The 17,759-nt window shown below is 47.0% G+C and overlaps 1 protein-coding gene across 3 annotated transcripts; it reads left to right on the top strand.

Annotated features, from left to right (window-relative positions):
- The first annotated feature begins 1,145 nt into the window (after positions 1 to 1,145).
- On the top strand, positions 1,146 to 16,454 carry LOC307206019 (uncharacterized protein). Of its 3 annotated transcripts, none has more exons than XM_079958833.1 (9): positions 1,146 to 1,241; positions 3,963 to 4,465; positions 6,185 to 6,311; positions 8,187 to 8,269; positions 8,863 to 9,138; positions 9,828 to 9,915; positions 11,224 to 11,306; positions 11,802 to 11,928; positions 13,001 to 16,454. In XM_079958833.1, exons 2-9 carry the CDS (start codon positions 4,052 to 4,054, stop codon positions 14,956 to 14,958), a joined length of 3,156 nt encoding a protein of 1,051 aa, XP_079814959.1. In that variant the 5' UTR covers positions 1,146 to 1,241; positions 3,963 to 4,051; the 3' UTR covers positions 14,959 to 16,454. The 3 variants fall into 3 exon arrangements, with proteins under 3 accessions (XP_079814959.1, XP_079814957.1, XP_079814958.1); XM_079958831.1 differs by having other exon boundaries at positions 12,998 to 16,452; XM_079958832.1 differs by having other exon boundaries at positions 1,152 to 1,246; positions 12,998 to 16,453.
- The last annotated feature ends 1,305 nt before the right edge of the window (positions 16,455 to 17,759 follow it).

Raw genomic sequence — 17,759 nt, 5'->3', positions numbered from 1 at the left:
GGCAAGCAGCGTTGTTTGGGCGGCAGCGCCAGCGGCAACGCGCCTCAGATCACCTGACACGGACCCGCCGCCGCCGCCGTGGCTACCTTACCGTAAATACCCCAGCCCAGGCAGCAGCAAGAAGAAGCTGGCAGCGGCGGCAGGTTAGGGGTGCAAATTACTTGCCTTGCCCCGGGTTAAGGTAAAGGTAAAGGTACCCCTGCCCGTACGGGCCAGTCTTGACAGACTCTGGGGTTGTGCGCCCATCTCACTTAAGAGGCCAGGGGCCAGCGCTGTCCGGAGACACTTCCGGGTCACGTGGCCAGCGTGACACCGCTGCTCTGGCGAGCTAGAGCCGCACACGGAAACGCCGTTTACCTTCCCGCTGGTAAGCGGTCCCTATTTATCTACTTGCACCCGGAGGTGCTTTCGAACTGCTAGGTTGGCAGGCGCTGGGACCGAGCAGCGGGAGCGCACCCCGCCGCAGGGATTCGAACCGCCGACCTTTCGATCGGCAAGTCCTAGGCGCTGAGGCTTTAACCCACAGCGCCACCTGCGTCCCACTTGCCCCGGGTTAGGGGGCGCAAATTACTTGCCTTGCCCCGGGTGCTGACAACCCACGCTACGCCGCTGTCTAAAAGCCAGATAGTTTTTTATTTATTTGACATCTGATGGGAGCACATCCCCTACATCTGCATTTTATGAGCTAAGAGTGACAGATGCAGTGGGTTATCATATCCATAAGTCATCATCATATAGCCTCCAAAGCATGTGGGGGGAAGGCTGCTGTTACCTCCTATCCCAAGCCTGCATCGGAGTCCTCTGTGCTTCAACTTTTGATTGGGAGCCTAAACTGTCTGTGAGTCTAAGACACACACACACACACACACACACGAAAAAAGAGAGATCAGAAGCCCTGCTTCTTGAGGGGAGGGGGAAAGGAAAGGAAAAGCTTGAAAACCAGCCCCTTCCCTTCCCGACCAACCAACCAACCAACCTCCCTATGTATTCTCCCTATGTATTCCTCCCTATGTATTCTCCTCCTCTTTTTGACCCTGCAGCCCGGGCTTCGAAGGGTTAAAGCGAACGCGACCCGCTTCCTAGAGAGGAAAGGAATGTGTGCGTGGGGGGGGCGAGTCCTCCAGAGCTAAGTCCCCTCCTCCCCCCCAAGCTCTTTCTTCCCTGGATGATGCGATTCCTTTGGAGCAGAAGCGAGCGGCTGGTTCCTTCGCGCGATCGCTGCCTCGGCGGCCCCTTCTGAGGTCCGGTGAGCCCCCCACCGGCTTTGTGCATTTGGGGGGAAGGGGATGCCCAGAGGAGGAGGGTGCACAGGAGGGGCTGCAAGGTAGGGGGCTTAGAAAACCCCCTGGGAAGCGGGGGGGTTGGGGGGCCAAGAGCTCAGCCCTGCCCACCCAGCCCAGCACCCTGCCCACCTGTCGTGGGTGTACGAGCTGAGATTCCTGCGTTGCATTTCAGGGGGTTGGGCTGGATGACCTCGGGATCCCTTCCGACTCTACAATGTCATTATTCTGCAATGGATAGATTAGGCGGGTTAATGGGGCGTTATCCCCATTTCGTTCAACCCATAGGGAGACACAGAGCTACAGACATGGGGTTCACACCAGCGGCGTAGCGTGGGTTGTCAGCACCTGGGGCAAGGCAAGTAATTTGCGCCCCCTAACCCGGGGCAAGGCAAGTAATTTACACCCCCTAACCCGGGGCAAGGCAAGTAATTTGCGCCCCCTAACCCGGGGCAAGGCAAGTAATTTGCGACCCCTAACCCGGGGCAAGGCAAGTAATTTGCACCCCCTAACCCGAGGCAAGGCAAGTAATTTGCACCCCCTAACCCGGGGCAAGGCAAGTAATTTGCACCCCCTAACCCAGGGCAAGGCAGGTAATTTGCGCCCCCTAACCCGGGGCAAGGCAGGTAATTTGCACCCCCTAACCCGGGGCAAGGCAAGTAATTTGCGCCCCCTAACCCGGGGCAAGGCAAGTAATTTGCACCCCCTAACCCGGGGCAAGGCAAGTAATTTGCACCCCCTAACCCAGGGCAAGGCAAGTAATTTGCACCCCCTAACCCGGGGCAAGGCAAGTAATTTGCGCCCCTAACCCGGGGCAAGGCAAGTAATTTGTCCCCCTAACCCCTAACCTGCCACCGCTGCCAGCTTCTTCTTGCTGATGCCTGGGCTGGGGTATTTACGGTAAGGTAGCCACGGCGGCGGCGGCGGGTCCGTGTCAGGTGATCTGAGGCGAGTTGCCGCTGGCGCTGCCGCCCAAACGACGCCGCTTGCCCGGAGGAGGAGGAGGGCAGAGAGGCGAGGAAAATGCAACATGGCCCAGCAGCTGTGCGGAGGGGCTGCCTGGCGCGCCCTCCGCGGCCCTGACGTGCGGGGACCGCGGCGAGCGCTGAGAGCTGCTGCCTGCCGGACGCCTTCAGCCCGGACGCACGCACAGCTTGTCGGTTCCGCGAGACATGGGGCTCTGCTACAGCCTGCGCCCGAGGCTCTTCAGCAACTCCAGAGGCGGCGAGCGTGCCCCCCCAGATGTTGCGCCCGGTGCGGCCGGCCCCCCTGCACCCCCACACTACGCCACTGCCAAGAGCTCAGCCCTGTCCACCCAGCCCAGCACCCTGCCCACCTGTCGTGGGTGTTCGAGCTGAGATTCCAGCGTTGCATTTCAGGGGGTTGGGCTAGATGACCCTGGGGTCCCTTCCGACTCTACAGTGCTATGATTCTGCGATGGAGAGCATGGGCGGGTTAATGGGGCTTTATCCCCATTTCGTTCAACCCATAGGGAGACACAGGGCTGCAGACATGAGGTTCACACGTACTGGGCAGGGTGGTGGTGATGGGCTTTTAGCTTTATTTGAATATCTTTTTTATTAAAAGAAAACACCCAGTATGCCAATCTGACATTTGCAAAGGAATAGGCAGAGGCAGCTGTTTAAGGCTTCTGCAGGAAGCAAGGTTGCTAAGCTCGTTCTCGTTCTCTGTTGCTAAGCAGACGGGTATGTCACTAGAGGGGGCTTCTTCGCAGAGAAAGACCAACCTGGTGCTGGACAGGGGAGGGTGGAACCCACACAATTTTGTTCTTATATTCCTTTATAGTATAAAATGCAACTGTCTGAAATAAATGGGGAATTGGTGATGTTTCAATGCCCTGGTTCTCTTTTCCCCCATTGCTGGGGGTGCTTTTAATTAGTAATTTATTTACTAATATACAGCCACCCTGAAACAAATTTATGAAACCCTTACTGCAGCTACAGCCAGTTAAATTTCCTATAGGCTCTGATTCTGTAATTAATATAGTAAGCCTTATTTATCCTAAATGCTTTCCCACTCAATAAATAAAAAAAAGCAATCTAGTAAACATGGAGAAGGTTTGGAGGTTTGGGAATCAAAATCAATCATAGCTGTGGTTCTCAAACTTTTTCCCACGTGGACCACTTGAAAATCACTGAGGGTCTTGGTGGACGCCACTTAATGCTTTTTTCTGTCTGCTGCAACAACTGCAGTGAGCAGCTCTGAGTGCTGAATGATTTTAATTTGTATATCAATTGCTTCTTTCGTTCCCTTTTTAGTGCATTGTATTACTGTACTGAAAGGCAATAAATTTCTGTAGAATTCAAATTGCAATGAAAGAAAATGCAAGATTTCCCCTCCTTTTGTAATCCTCAGAACTCTAGCCCAATGGTTGCCATTTATTTGACTCTGAATTGATTTTAGAATGAATTGATTTTAGAATTTATTTCAATTAAATGATTATGATTTTATGTAAACTGTAATATTTTTACTCTGGTTAGCCGCTCTGAGCCAGGCTTCTGCTGGGGAGGGTGGGATATAAATAAATTATTATTATTATTATTATTATTATTATTATTATTACGTCCTCCAGTATCTTAAAACAGTCTGGTTCCTCAAGGGAAATCTTTTTGTTCTGACGGTGTGATAATAAAACCATCTGGGAATGGCTTGATTTTTCAGGACTTGGTAGCACTTTCAGCTAGGGCGGAAGTGGGAAGAGTCTCTTGGGGTCAACTGGAGAGCCTTCCTTGGAACACAGATGAAACAAGATGGAAGAGGAAGACTCGGTCGTTCTTGAAGACGGTAGAGGCCCATATACAATCCAGGTTGGGAGCAGTGGGGACTTCTGGGAAAGAACGGTGCAGAAGATTCTGGAAGAGGAGGATACCCTCAACTCATATTTACAGCTCCACTATGGGCATTTCAGCCACACAGAAGCCAAGGGGCCCCGAGAGATTTGCAGCCGACTCCACCGTCTTTGCTGCCAATGGCTGAAGCCAGAGCAACACACAAAGAATGAGCTGTTGGATCTGGTGGTTCTGGAGCAATTCCTGGCTGTCCTCCCCCCAGAGATGGAGAACTGGGTGAGGGAATACGGAGCGGAGACCAGTTCCCAGGCGGTGGCCCTGGCTGAAGGTTTCCTCCTGAGTCAAGGAGAGGAAAAGAAGCAGGAAGAGCCGCAGGTGAGAGAGAGTTTCATCCTAATACTTTCAGTGGGTTAAAATTGGAAGGGGTGAAATCTTAAAACAGCCTGTAATTAAACCTTTTTTTAAAAAAATAGAAATAATTCACAGCACCATGCCCCAGATTCCCCAAGACCTTTTTTTTAAAAAAAAAATAATTTTTATTGGGTTTTCACATTTTAAAAAGACACGCAGATAAAAACAAAAATAAAACATGTATAATTTCATAACCTTACTTTCTTAACCCCACTCCCTGACTTCCCCCCACCCCCCCTTCATACATCCCAAATCCAATAATTAGCTCAGCAGGTTCTTATCTCTCTTCTTTAACATATTATTGTTATTTTTAAAATTAATTCTTATTACTTGGCCAAATTTTACTTGTCCAATTTTCTTATAAATATTAAGTCCTTTTCTAAGGTCGACCCAAATTCCCTTCCACGAATTTTCCCCTTTTTATATTAAATGTAGGTCATAATAGCCAAACACAAAAGTCATAAAAGTTTTGAAATTCTGTTCTCCCCTCCCTCCCTACCCCGGATTCTGTCCCTTCCCAAATAAGTGTCCACAAAACAGTTCTTAGCCTGGATTCCTCACATCAGAGGCCTTCAAGTCTCTGTCAGTCTCTCTCTGCCGGTTTTGTTGGTAGCCCTCTTTGTTGGTCCTCAGTTCTCGAAGGAGCTCTGGCACAGTCTCATCAAATTTTCTTCCATCCAAAATACTTGGTAACAACTGCTGCAACAAGCCAACTGATCTCCCATGCTCAAAGAGGAAGCCCCAGTCATATTTCTTGTTTCTTTTAAGTTCCAATATTCCAAGTGTTCCATGGGCTTCCTCTTTCCACTTTCGCATCTTTCGCAAATTGGTAATCCCAAGATCTTCTTCTTTATGTTCTAGCAGTGTAGGCTTCAAATTGGTACTCTCCTGTAGTTTCTTAACTCCTTCTTCCCTCTCCTCCAGTTCCAAAAAAGTCTCCTCTGGTTCAGCTGCAGATTTCGTTTCAGTCAGATCCTTTATGCATTCAGCAGGGTTGCTTGTTTTAGAGTTCAAGGTTATAAGTTGTTTGTTCATAGCCATGCTTTGCTCTTGCAGTATTCCCACGAGAAGAAACATTCTTTCTATCTCTGCCTGTAATTTTCCATCTGTAGCCATTGTAATGTTTCAAAGTTTCCCCTAGGGGGATTCTGGTTACTTAATAGTCCTTTCCCAACGAATCTGTTGCTTTGTTATTTGTAACTACTTTGTTCCCAAGCACTTTAATTCAAATGTAACAAATTTAGTCCAGAGAGATGTTAAACAGTAAAAAATTTTCCTTTAACTGCCCGTTTGACAGCTCCTTTGACAGCTGTCAAACTCCTTGTTCCTTTTCCTCCAGCTCACACACAGGGACACTCCCGGGTCGGGGGGGGGGGGTTAGACAAAAGCTTCTAAAGTTCAACTCTTACTCTCCAGCACAAATCTTCTTCTGTCAAATTCATGGAATTAATGTCTTTTAACTCGTACCGTAAAAAAGAGATCTCTCCACCTTAGTTCTCCAATCCTTGCTTTAAATCTTTTGTAGATAGAGGGGGTGCGGACTTCCCTTTAGCACATCCCCCGGTCGTACCGAATTTAAAGGTAAAAATTTTAAAGTCCAGATTCCCCAAGACCTTTTGCCTCTGTTGTGCCTTTTCTAATCCTTCTCCCCACTGACTGACTTCAATCTCCTTGTCTTTTCAGGTAAAAGGTCTTTTTGCCAACCCAACCACTGACCTCCCTGCAGCAGAGAGAGCTTCGTCAGACACCAAGCAGTGTTTCCTGCGAAGGAGGAACGTTCAGGGGAGCTGGAGAGTTGCAGCCTCACTCAGTAAGAATTAACTGCATCTCCCACGGGATCCTTTTATGTTCTCATGAATCTTTCAGAGGGAGGCGCCCTTTCCGGGGCCTTATCCACGGTTAAAAACTGAATCTATTTTCAATACTTGAGCACTTACACGAGTGCTTGGGTTTCTGGCTGAGAACCCAAAAAGGGAGAATTGCAGTTTCCCACAAATGAAATGCACAATGTATGGATGCATCCCAAATACAGTGGTACATCTGGTTGCGAACGGGATCCGTTCCAGAGCCCTGTTTGCAACATGAAAGGAACGCAACCCGTGTCTGTGCATCTGCGCATGCGCAGGTCACGATTTGGCGCTTCTGCACATGTACATGACGTCATTTTGCGTGTCTGCGCATGCACGAGTGGCAAAACCTGGAAGTAACCCTTTCCGGTACTTCTGGGTCACCATGGGACGCAACCTGAAAATGCGCCAGCTTGAAGCAAAAGTAACAAGAGGTACGACTGCACAGTGGTACCTTGGTTCTCAAACTTAATCTGTTCTGGGAGTCCGTTCGATTCCCGAAACTGTTCGAAAACCTAGGCGCGACTTCTGATTGGCTGCAGGACCTGCAGGGGCTTTCTGCACTCAAGCACAAGCCGCGTCGGACGTTTGGCTTCCGAAAAACGTTTGCCAACACTTACTTCCGGGTTTGCGGCATTCGGGAGCTGATTTGTTCGGCAGCTAAGCCGTTCGGGAACCAAGGTATGACTTAGTGCGATGGAGGAGATGACATTTTTGTAATGTCAGCATGTACGTAAAACATGCACCACTTAACCTCTATCTGGTTAGGAGCATTCAAATATCTACTTGGAGATGTGTCCTTCTGTTGGACAAGCAGTTACTATTTTTTTTTTTAAATAATTTTTATTAACTGGCCAATCACATCAAATTAAATCACATCATATAAATTCCGAATTACAAAGCCAAATTTTTAAATTTTGTTGGGGGAACCCATACTTCAAGATCCAAAGGGGAATTCAGATCATCTTCTTATTACTGCGTTAATGTCCAAATCAGTCCCAATCAGTCCAAACAAAGTTCATAATTCTATCCAGTCTTATCTTGGTGTTGCCACATCATATCTTGTTCGTATAATTTCTCTTTTTCCTTTACGATCTCTTCTGTTAGTCTCCTTAAGCCGATAGCAAGTGTAATAATCCTGTGTGGATTTCCCGTTCCTTCACTAAGTCCAGATGGTTTCCATATATCTCCTTCGTAGATAACATCACTTTATCCATCGTAAATTTTGGCATTTGTCGCTCTTGAGTCCCACCGAGGAGTTGATTCACGATATGTAAACAACTCTATTTCTCTCTTTCTCCTCCCAGACCCAAGAGCTCCCACAATGCCTCACAAAATGGCGAACGGCATTTTTTCCTGACTGCGTCACTCCAAAACTCTTAGCTTTCCAGCTTCATCTTGAAACATTGCTTTGGATCGAAAGTTTATCTCCACACAGCCTTAAATCCACAGCTTAAGTCCTTAATTTCTGAGGCAGGTTTTTTCCCCCCTCCCCCCTCTTTCATTACCGTATCTTGACGTTCTTCTCGTATTTTATTGTTGTCTTGTTATCAGAGATCTCTTCTGTCAGCAGTATTTACTCCCCTTTTTCCTTGATGTATGTGCAATTAATCATGTCCAAATTATTTCTTTTAAAGATCATTGCAACCAGTGGCGCGAATCGGGGACGGCGTCGAGGAGTGCCGAAAATCCCACAGGAGGGCTTTGTGCCTAGTGCCCCCACCCCCACAAATTCGGGGGTGGTATAGGGCACAGCAGGCAAGGGCCGTCCCCCCCATAATCCTGGGGGGGTTAAGGAGGCAGTTGCTATTGGCTTCCCACCATTTTGTCTCTCGCAGGTGATGAAATGAAACCGGCAAGAGCTTCTTGGCTGTCTCCTCTTTGTGGTGAAGGGGAAGCAGGTGCTGTGGAATCAGATCAGGTAAGGGGCAAGAAGGTTCATTGAGGAAAAGTATAATATTATTATTATTATTATTATTATTATTATTATTATTTTATACCTTCCTATACCCAAGGGTCTCAGGGTGGTTCACAAAATAAAATCAAGATATAAAATAAAAAAATACCTACCAAAAATAAAAGCAACCCAATAGCCCCCCAAAAAACACATTTTAAAAGGGCATAGGATGTAAATCGGATCAACCAAATGCCTAGTTAAAAAAGGAACTTTTTTGCCTGGCACCTAAAGGTGTATAATGAAGGCACTAGGTAAGCCTCCCTGGGGAGAGCATTCCACAGGCAGGGAGCCACTACGGAGAAGGCCTTGTTCTCGTGTTGCCACCTTCTGGATCTCTCAAGGAGGGGGCACATGTAGGCTTTGTCGACTGATCACCTTCTTGGATCTGAACAAATGAATCTCATTTTCTTTGCATCTGTCAAAGCTGCCTACTGGAGGGGCTGCAGAGGCCACTTAAGAGTGCAACTCAAAATTTTCCTTGTGTAGTCTTTTGAATTCTAGTAGAACAAAATCATTATGAGCTGCATAAAAGAGCCAACTACCTCCCTGCCTTTCAGGGTCGAACGTCTTTTGAGGATGTTGCTGTATATTTCGCCAAAAAGGGCCCCCATGAAGTTTGCAGCCGACTCCACCATCTCTGCCGTCAGTGGCTGAAGCCAGAGGGTCACACCAAGACTCAGATCCTGGACCAGGTGATCCTGAAGCAGCTCTTGGCTGTCCTCCCTCCGGAGATAGAGAGCTGGGTAAGGGAATGTGGCACAGAGACCACTTCCCAAGCGGTTGCCCTGGCCGAAGGTTTCCTCCTGAGCCAGGCAGAGGACAAGAAGCAGCAGGTGAGAGAGAGTTTCATCCTGGCATTTCCAAAGGGCTCAGAATCAGGGGGGTGGGATTTTAAAGCCCTCTGTATTTGCCACACTTTTCCTGGATATCACCCACAAAGGAATGTCCCAAACTCACCAAAGCCTTTCCCCTCTATCATGCCGTTCCTAATTCAGCTGCACATTTACTGTCTTTGAAATCCTCACTGGGCCAGATTGGTAATATCCCTGGTAATATCTCTACTTTTTTTTTTATCCTTGGCCCTAATTCTTTAGATGCCCATAGGGCATCTAAAGTCTCCATAGATCTAGTAGATTCATGTTTATGACCATAACAGAAAAGGAATTGGGTAATTTCCCTTCCTTAGTTTCAGTTTTACGTATTGTCCTGTCAAACACTTAACAATGTTAATCCATTTAGATCTCCCATTAATGTTATTTTGCCATTGTATTGTTCAAACATAAATTCCTCTAGGGTTTTTTTAAAAAAAAAAAAAAATTCCAATTTCTGGTTAATATACAAAACTCCACTCCGTTCCCCCCTAATATCTGATGAAATGAATTCTTGGCCCAGCCCTTTGTTTACCATTAAACGTTTGTCCTGTCTCTAAAGGGGAGATCATTCCATCAGGCAAGCGGAAATGTTTGCGCTGATGGAACAAACACCTTAGTATTGCTTTGAATTTCACCCTCTTTTATTTCAGATAAGGAGTTTGTCTGCAGAAGCGACCAGAGAAAGTCCCCTGCAAAGTGGTAACAATCAAGAGAGTGATGGACATCCCATCTCATTGGGTAAATATTATTAAATTGATCTCCCTATATTAATTATGTAAGAAATTCATGGGATCCTTTTGTACTCCCTTAAATCTTTGAGGGGGCAACACTTCCCCCCAGCGTTGTTTAATCATGGGAAGACTGTTGTCTTCAGCATTTTTCAAACTTCAAAAGATAGATGTATTTTAATGACTTGAGAACTTAAATCAGTCCTTGGATTTCTGGCCAAGCGCCCAAGTTGGGAACACAAGTGTTTGCACACGACTGAAATATACAATATGTGCAGAGATGGCATGGAGAAAACGGAAACAGGTTTTTCTCTCGTAACACTAGAACCTACAGACATCCAATAAAACAGAATGTTGGAATATTCAGGAAAGGTTATTTAAAAGTACAGCACGCAGCATTTGGTTAAATGATGGACGGCATCAGTGAGGGCCACTGACTTGGGATATAATAATAATAATTTATTATTTATACCCTCCCATCTGGCTGGCTTTCCCCAGCCACTCTGGGAAACAGAATATTTAAAAAACGATAAAACATCAAACATTAAAAACTTCCCTAAACAGGGCTGCCTTCAGATGTTTCTTTCCTTGACATCTGATGGGAGGGCGTTCTACAGGGCCACCACCGAGAAGGCCCTCTGCCTGGTTCCCTGTAACTTCACTTCTCGCAGGGAGGGAACCGCCAGAAGGCCCTCGGTGCTGGACCTCAGTGTCCGGGCTGAACGCTGTGGGTGGAGACGCTCCTTCAGGTATACTGGGCTGTGGCCATTTAGGGCTTTAAAGGTCAGCACCAACATTTTGAATTGTGCTCTGAAACATACTGGGAGCCAATGTAGGTCTTTCAGGACCGATGTTATATGGTCTCGGCAGCTGCTCCCAGTCACCAGTCTAGCTTCCGCATTCTGTATTAAATGTAGTTTCCGGGTCAACTTCGAAGAAGATAAGACAAATTGATGGATGATAAGGCTCTCATGGCTGCTAGCCGTGGTGGCTATGCTCTCTCTTCATGCCAGAGGCAGTGTCCTTCTCAACACTTGTTGCTGGAATCCAAAGGAGGGAAGAGCTGCTCTTCTGCTCAGATACTCTTGGGGGTTTCCCAAGGCATCTGGTTGGCCACTGTAAGAACAGGATGCTGGACTAGATGGGCCATTGGCCTGATCCAGCATGCTCTTCTCATGTTCTTAACAAGAGCCCTTTCTTACACTCTTAACATCCAAAATATACACAGTGGTTGAAACGTTTTGTCATTCCAACATGTACTTGGATATGCATTGCTTAATGTGGGAGGCAAACTACCTACCAACTTCATCTCTCGCAGGTGATGAAATGGCACTGGCAAGACCTGCTTGGCCATCTCCTCTTGGGAACGGATGGGAAACGGCTGTTGTGAACCCAGATCAGGTAGGGGAACTCATCTCTAGGGGAACAGAAGCAGCGTGCCACTTGGGCACGTCTGTCTTCTGCTCATTTCCCTGGGCCTCAACAAACTGATCACCTCGTTGCTCTGCAGGCGAATCCTCAGGAGTCTTCTGGAGTTTGGTGGTCAATAATCTTTTATGTTCTTTATAAAGAGGCAACCGTTTCCTTTTCTTTCAGAGAGGAGAGCCAGTGTGGTGTAGTGGTTAAGAGCAGTGGACTCGTAATCTGGTGAACCGGGTTCGCATCTCTGCTCCTCCACATGCAGCTGCTGGGTGACCTTGGGCCAGTCACACTTCTCTGAAGTCTCTCAGCCCCACTCACCTCAAAGAGTGTTTGTTGTGGGGGAGGAAGGGAAAGGAGATTATTAGCCGCTTTGAGACTCCTTAAGGGGAGTGAAAAGCAGGATATCAAGTCTGAACTACTACTCTTCTTCTCCTTCTCCTTCTCCTTCTCCTTCTTCTTCTTCTTCTTCTTCAGGGTCCCGTGTCCTTTGAGGAGGTGGCGGTGTATTTCACAGAGGAGGAATGGGCTCTGCTGGATCCTGACCAGAGGGCGCTGCATAACGAAGTCATGGAGGAGAATTGTGGGATGGTAGTCTCTCTCAGTAAGGCTCCCAGTTTGTTTAGTTGATGATTATATGATTTAGACTATATTATATAAGTAACTTAAATAACTTTACTAGATCCATTTCAGTCAGGGTTTAGGCCCAGCTATGGCCCAGCTTTGGTGATGATTTACATCTGGAGAGAGACAGAGGGAATGTTTCCCCATTAATTCTCTTCCATCTCTCAGCAGCCTCTGATACCATCAACCATGGTATCCTTCTAGAGTGGTTGTCAGAGTGGGTTGCTCAGCTTTGCAGTGATTCCAGGTGTACTTGGATAGTCATTTCTAGAGGGTGATGCCAGGGGACTTCTCTTTGGTCCCCTGGAGTCTTCCATGGGGGGTTCTATTTTATCCCCCATGCTGCTTAACATCCACATGAAACCTCTGAGTGTGCTTATCAGGGGTTTCGGAGTTCATTGTCCACAATGTGCTCATGACACACAGTCCTGCTTCCCCTTTACACCTGCAGATGAGGCAGTGGGTGTCTTGTGCTGGGCCGTGGTCTTGCCTCGCTAATGAACTGGATGAGAACCAGTAAGATGGAGCTCAATCCAGATAAGACTGAGGCGCTGTTACTGGGAGAGGTTCCTTAGACCGGATGGGTGGGAGACAGCCTGCTCTTGATGGGGTTACGCACCCTCTGAAGGCAGGGTGGGAATGCAGGTTGTGGGTACTTCTGAATGCATTACCCTGAATCACAGGGCCTCTCCTCATTTTTATCACACTTCTATCCCAACATTGCTCCAAGGGGTTCAGAAGAGAATGCATGGGGTTGTCTGGTGGTTTGAGTTGAGCTACCGTACTTAGAGAGGATGATTGCTGAGTACAATTCAGTGAACTTCATGTCTGAGCTGGCATCTGAATTTGGGTCTTTTGGATCTAATCCAATAATACATAGGGCACTGGGTGTCAGTCAAGGTATTAACAGAGGCAGATAAACAGATGGGAAGATTTACCTCCCAACTAAGACTTTTCCATTTTTGCATTCTTCCATTATCAAAAAAATTGTGTGTGGTTGTCAAGATTTGAGGTTCCATTGTCTTAAGAGTTCCGTTTCTTCTTTGCAGTAGGTTATGAATGGAAAACTGAGAATCAGGGAGAACTACCTGGGGTGTTTGCAGAAAGAGACACATGTATGAAGAGGGAGCAGCAGAGAAGGAAAACAGAAGGACAGAAGAGGAGGAATCATTCCCTTGCTTCTCAGGGCACTGACTCCAATGAAATCCCAGTCCAAGAAAAAACGCAAAACAGAAGAGAAACAATTACATGTTTTGTATGTTGGAGAAGTTTCCATTCCAAATCTAAACTTAAAACTCACTACAAAATCCACACAAGGGAGAAACCACACAAAAGCTTAGAATGTGCAAAGGGCTTGAATACAAGCACAAGCCTTGGTATTCATCAAAGGGTCCACACAGGGGAGAAACCACATAAATGCTTGGAGTGTGGAAAGAGCTTCTCTCAGAAGAGAAATCTGACAGCACACCGCAGAATTCACACCGGAGAAAAACCATTTAATTGCTTGGCATGTGGAAAGGCCTTCCGTCGGAGGACACATCTCACTGCTCATCAGAGAATTCACACAGGAGAGAAGCTGTATAGGTGCTTGGAATGTGGAAAGACCTTTAACAGAAGCGGAAGCCTCACTACTCATCTAATAATTCACGCAAGGGGGGAAACATACAAATGCCTGGAGTGTGGAAAGAGCTTCTCTCAGAAGAGGAATCTCACTAACCATCACAGAATTCACCTGGGGGAGAAACCATACCAATGTTCTGAATGTGAAAAGTGCTTCTTCCGGAAGACACATCTCACTACTCATCAAAGAATTCACACAGGGGAGAAGCCATTTAAATGCTTGCAATGTGGAAAGAGCTTTTGTTGGAAGATCCATCTCACTTATCATCAAAGGATCCACACAAGGAAAACACCGCATAAATGCTTGGAGTGCGGAAAGAACTTTTCTCAGAATTCTCTGCTTGTTACGCATCAAAGGATCCATACAGGGGAGAAACCATTTAAATGCTTGGAGTGTGGAAAGAGCTTCTCTCAGAAGACAAATCTTGCTTCCCACCGCAGAACTCACACAGGGGAGAAACCATACAAATGTTCAGAATGTGGAAAGAGCTTCTGTCGAAGGACACATCTCACCACTCATCAAAGAACTCACACAGGGGAGAAACCGTACAAATGTTTGGAATGCGGAAAGACCTTTAGTAGAAACAGAAGCCTAACGCATCATCAAATAACTCACACAGGGGAGAAACCATACAAATGTTTGGAATGCGGAAAGAGCTTCTATTGGAAAATGCATCTTACTTATCATGAAAGAATTCACAGAAAGGATGCACCACATAAATGCTTGGAGTGTGGAAAGATCTTTTGTCAAAATTCTGACCTCGTAACCCATCAAAGGATCCATACAGGGGAGAAACCATTTAAATGCTTGGAATGCGGAAAGAGCTTCTGTCAGAAGATAAATCTCAGTAATCATCAAAGAATTCACACAGGGGAGAAACCCTTTAAGTGCTTAGAATGTGGAAAGACCTTTAGTACGGGCACAAACCTCACCACTCATCAAATAATTCATACATGGGAGAAACCATTTAAATGCTTGGAGTGTGGAATGGCCTTTAAGAGAAACAGAGGCCTCAGTATTCATCAAAGGATCCACACAGGGGAGAAGCCACATAAATGCGTGGAGTGTGGAAAAAGCTTTCGCCATAGTTCTGCCCTTGTTAATCATCAGAGAATCCATACAGGAAAGAAACCATATAAATGTTTGGAGTGTGGAAAGAGTTTCTGTCAGAAGACACAGCTCACTGCTCATCAAAGAATTCACACAGGAGAGAAACCGCATAAATGCATGGACTGTGGGAAGAACTTTTGTCGGAAGGAATCACTTGCTGCTCATCAGAGAATTCACACTGGGGAGAAACCATTTAAGTGTTTGGTATGTGGAAAGAGCTTCACGCGGAAGATAAGTCTCGTTTCTCATAAAAAAATCCACGCAGGAGAGAAACCATAAATTCTCGGGAGTGTACAAAATGCTTCAGTAATAAGAGACTGCTCTTCAAAGAATTCACTCAGAAGGGGAGCTAGAGAAATGATCAGAATATCGAATGCGATTCTGTCCTATTTCAGATTGGAGTTGAGTTGGTGGGGGATGGGGCAGAGTCCTGAGGGCCATTTGGAGATAAATACACATTGGAAGACTGGATCCATGGTAGAATGTGAGAATCCTGATAGAATGGCCTGAGATATAAATCCATTTATCGGCAATAGCAGTAGTATTATGTTACAAACTTGTAAAAACAAAGTCAATTCTACAAAGCCTCTCTAGGGAGAGCATCCCACAAACGAGGAGCCACTGTTGAAAAGGTCTGGTCTCATGTTGCCACCCTACAGACCTCTTGTGGAGGACGCACATAAAGAAGGGCCTCAGACAATGATCGCAGGGTTCAGGCTGGTTCATACAGGGAGAAGTGGTCCTTGGGGTATTACAGTCCTGACCCATTTAAGGCTTTATAAGTCATAACCAGCACTTTGAATTGGGCCAAGAAACTAACTGGCAGCCAATGCAAAGATTGACATTATATGCTCAAACCGTCTTGCCCCGGTGAGCAACCTGGCCGCTCAATTCTGCACCAGCTCAAGTTTCTTCAGAGGCAGACCCATCTATAACACACTGCGGTAATCTAACCTAGAGGTTACCAGAGCCTAGAATAAAGGTGTTAGGCTATCCCTGTCCAGATAGGGGCACAGCTGGGCCACCAACTGAAGCTGATGGAAGATACTCCACCTCAAATGACAGCGTTTCTACAAAGCAATCTCTGTATAAGCCAAACCAGACCCTGGGATCATCATCTGAGGCCCAATTCAAAGTGCTGGTTATGACTTACAGAGCCTTAAATGGCTCAGGGTCATAATAACCCCAAGGTCCACTTCTCCGTCTATGAGCCTCTTCATATGCCCTCTCCACTAGAGGTCTGGATAGTGGCATCACGAGAGTAGACCTTTTCTCCAGTGGTTCCATTTGTGGAATGCTCTCCCTGAGGAGGCCCGCCTGGCACCTTCGTTAAATATCCTTAGGCGCCAAGCAAAAACATTCCTGTTCACCCAGACCTGTGGCTGATTCAACGATCTATTCTATGGCCTTTTAAATGTATTGGGGTGGTGGTGGTTATTGTGTTGTTGTTGTTGTTTGTTTAATAAATAAAGATAATAATTAGTTGAAGTATTTTACAAATCAGTTCACAGTTTTGAGGCGTTTCGAAACGGTACAGATAAAATACAAAATATACAAATTGTACACTGGAGGTTATCCAGCCCTTCAGTAAGGGAGTGAACAAGGGCATTGGATTTCCAAAGCCACAGTGCTGGCATCCGTCTGTCTCAGGAAACAATGGAGGAGTGCGTCTTTTGGGATGAAGTCAAGCTGGCGGAAGGCTGCAGCGCTTGCTGTGGCTGTAGAGCTTGATGCAGAAGAGACATGTTTTGTTGCAGTTGAGGCAGATGAAGGTGTCCAGTCCAGTCTGGGCCCTCACTTGTGGGGTGCCTCAGGGTTCCGTCCTCTCCCCCATGCTTTTTAACATCTATATGAAGCCGCTGGGAGAGATCATCAGGGGGTTTGGACTGGGTGTCCATCAATATGCAGATGATACCCAGCTCTACCTCTCTTTCAAATCAGAACCAGTGAAGGCGGTGAAGGTCCTGTGTGAGTGCCTGGAGGCGGTTGGAGGATGGATGGCGGCTAATGGATTGAGGTTGAATCCTGACAAGACAGAAGTACTGTTTTGGGGGGACAGGGGGCGGGCTGGTGTGGAGGACTCCCTGGTCCTGAATAGGGTAATTGTGCCCCTGAAGGACCAGGTGCACAGCCTGGGAGTCATTTTGGACTCACAGCTGTCCATGGAGGCGCAGGTCAATTCTGTATCCAGGGCAGCTGTCTACCAGCTCCACCTGGTACGCAGACTGAGACCCTGCCTGCCCGCAGACTGTCTCGCCAGAGTGGTGCATGCTCTAGTTATCTCCCGCTTGGACTACTGCAATGCGCTCTACGTGGGGCTACCTTTGAAGGTGACTCGGAAACTACAACTAATCCAGAATGCGGCAGCTAGACTGGTGACTGGGGGTGGCCGCCGAGACCACATAACACCGGTCTTGAAAGACCTACATTGGCTCCCAGTACATTTCCGAGCACAATTCAAAGTGCTGGTGTTGACCTTTAAAGCCCTAAACGGCCTCGGCCCAGTATACCTGAAGGAGCGTCTCCACCCCCATTGTTCTGCCCGGACGCTGAGGTCCAGCGCCGAGGGCCTTCTGGCGGTTCCCTCATTGCAAGAAGCAAAGCTACAGGGAACCAGGCAGAGGGCCTTCTCGGTAGTGGCGCCTGCCCTGTGGAACGCCCTCCCATCAGATGTCAAAGCGATAAATAACTACCTGACATTCAGAAGACGTCTTAAGGCAGCCCTGTTCAGGGAAGTTTTTAATCTGTGACATTTTAGTGTATTTTTGGTTTTTATGGAAGCCGCCCAGAGTGGCTGGGGAAACCCAGCCAGATGGGCGGGGTACAAATAATAAATTATTATTATTATATTATTATTATTGTGGTACTCTCAACAGTGCCCACATCAGCAAAGTGAAGTTACCAGGTGTGGGACCAGAGGATCCCTCGGTAGTTGCCCCAAACCACCCAATATCTAAGCCAGTATTGCCTGCTTTGACTGGTAGCATCTCCAAGGCCTCGTGCCCAGCACATCCAAACGCTTTCCCCAACATCCTAACTGGAGAAGTCAGGGAGTCACTTTAGGACCTGCTGCCTGAAAA

The sequence above is a fragment of the Podarcis cretensis genome (assembly GCF_951804945.1).
Source record: "Podarcis cretensis genome assembly, chromosome: 2".
NCBI lineage: Eukaryota > Metazoa > Chordata > Lepidosauria > Squamata > Lacertidae > Podarcis > Podarcis cretensis.
Note: the sequence above shows the minus strand (reverse complement) of the source record. Positions and strands in the feature narration are given on the sequence as shown.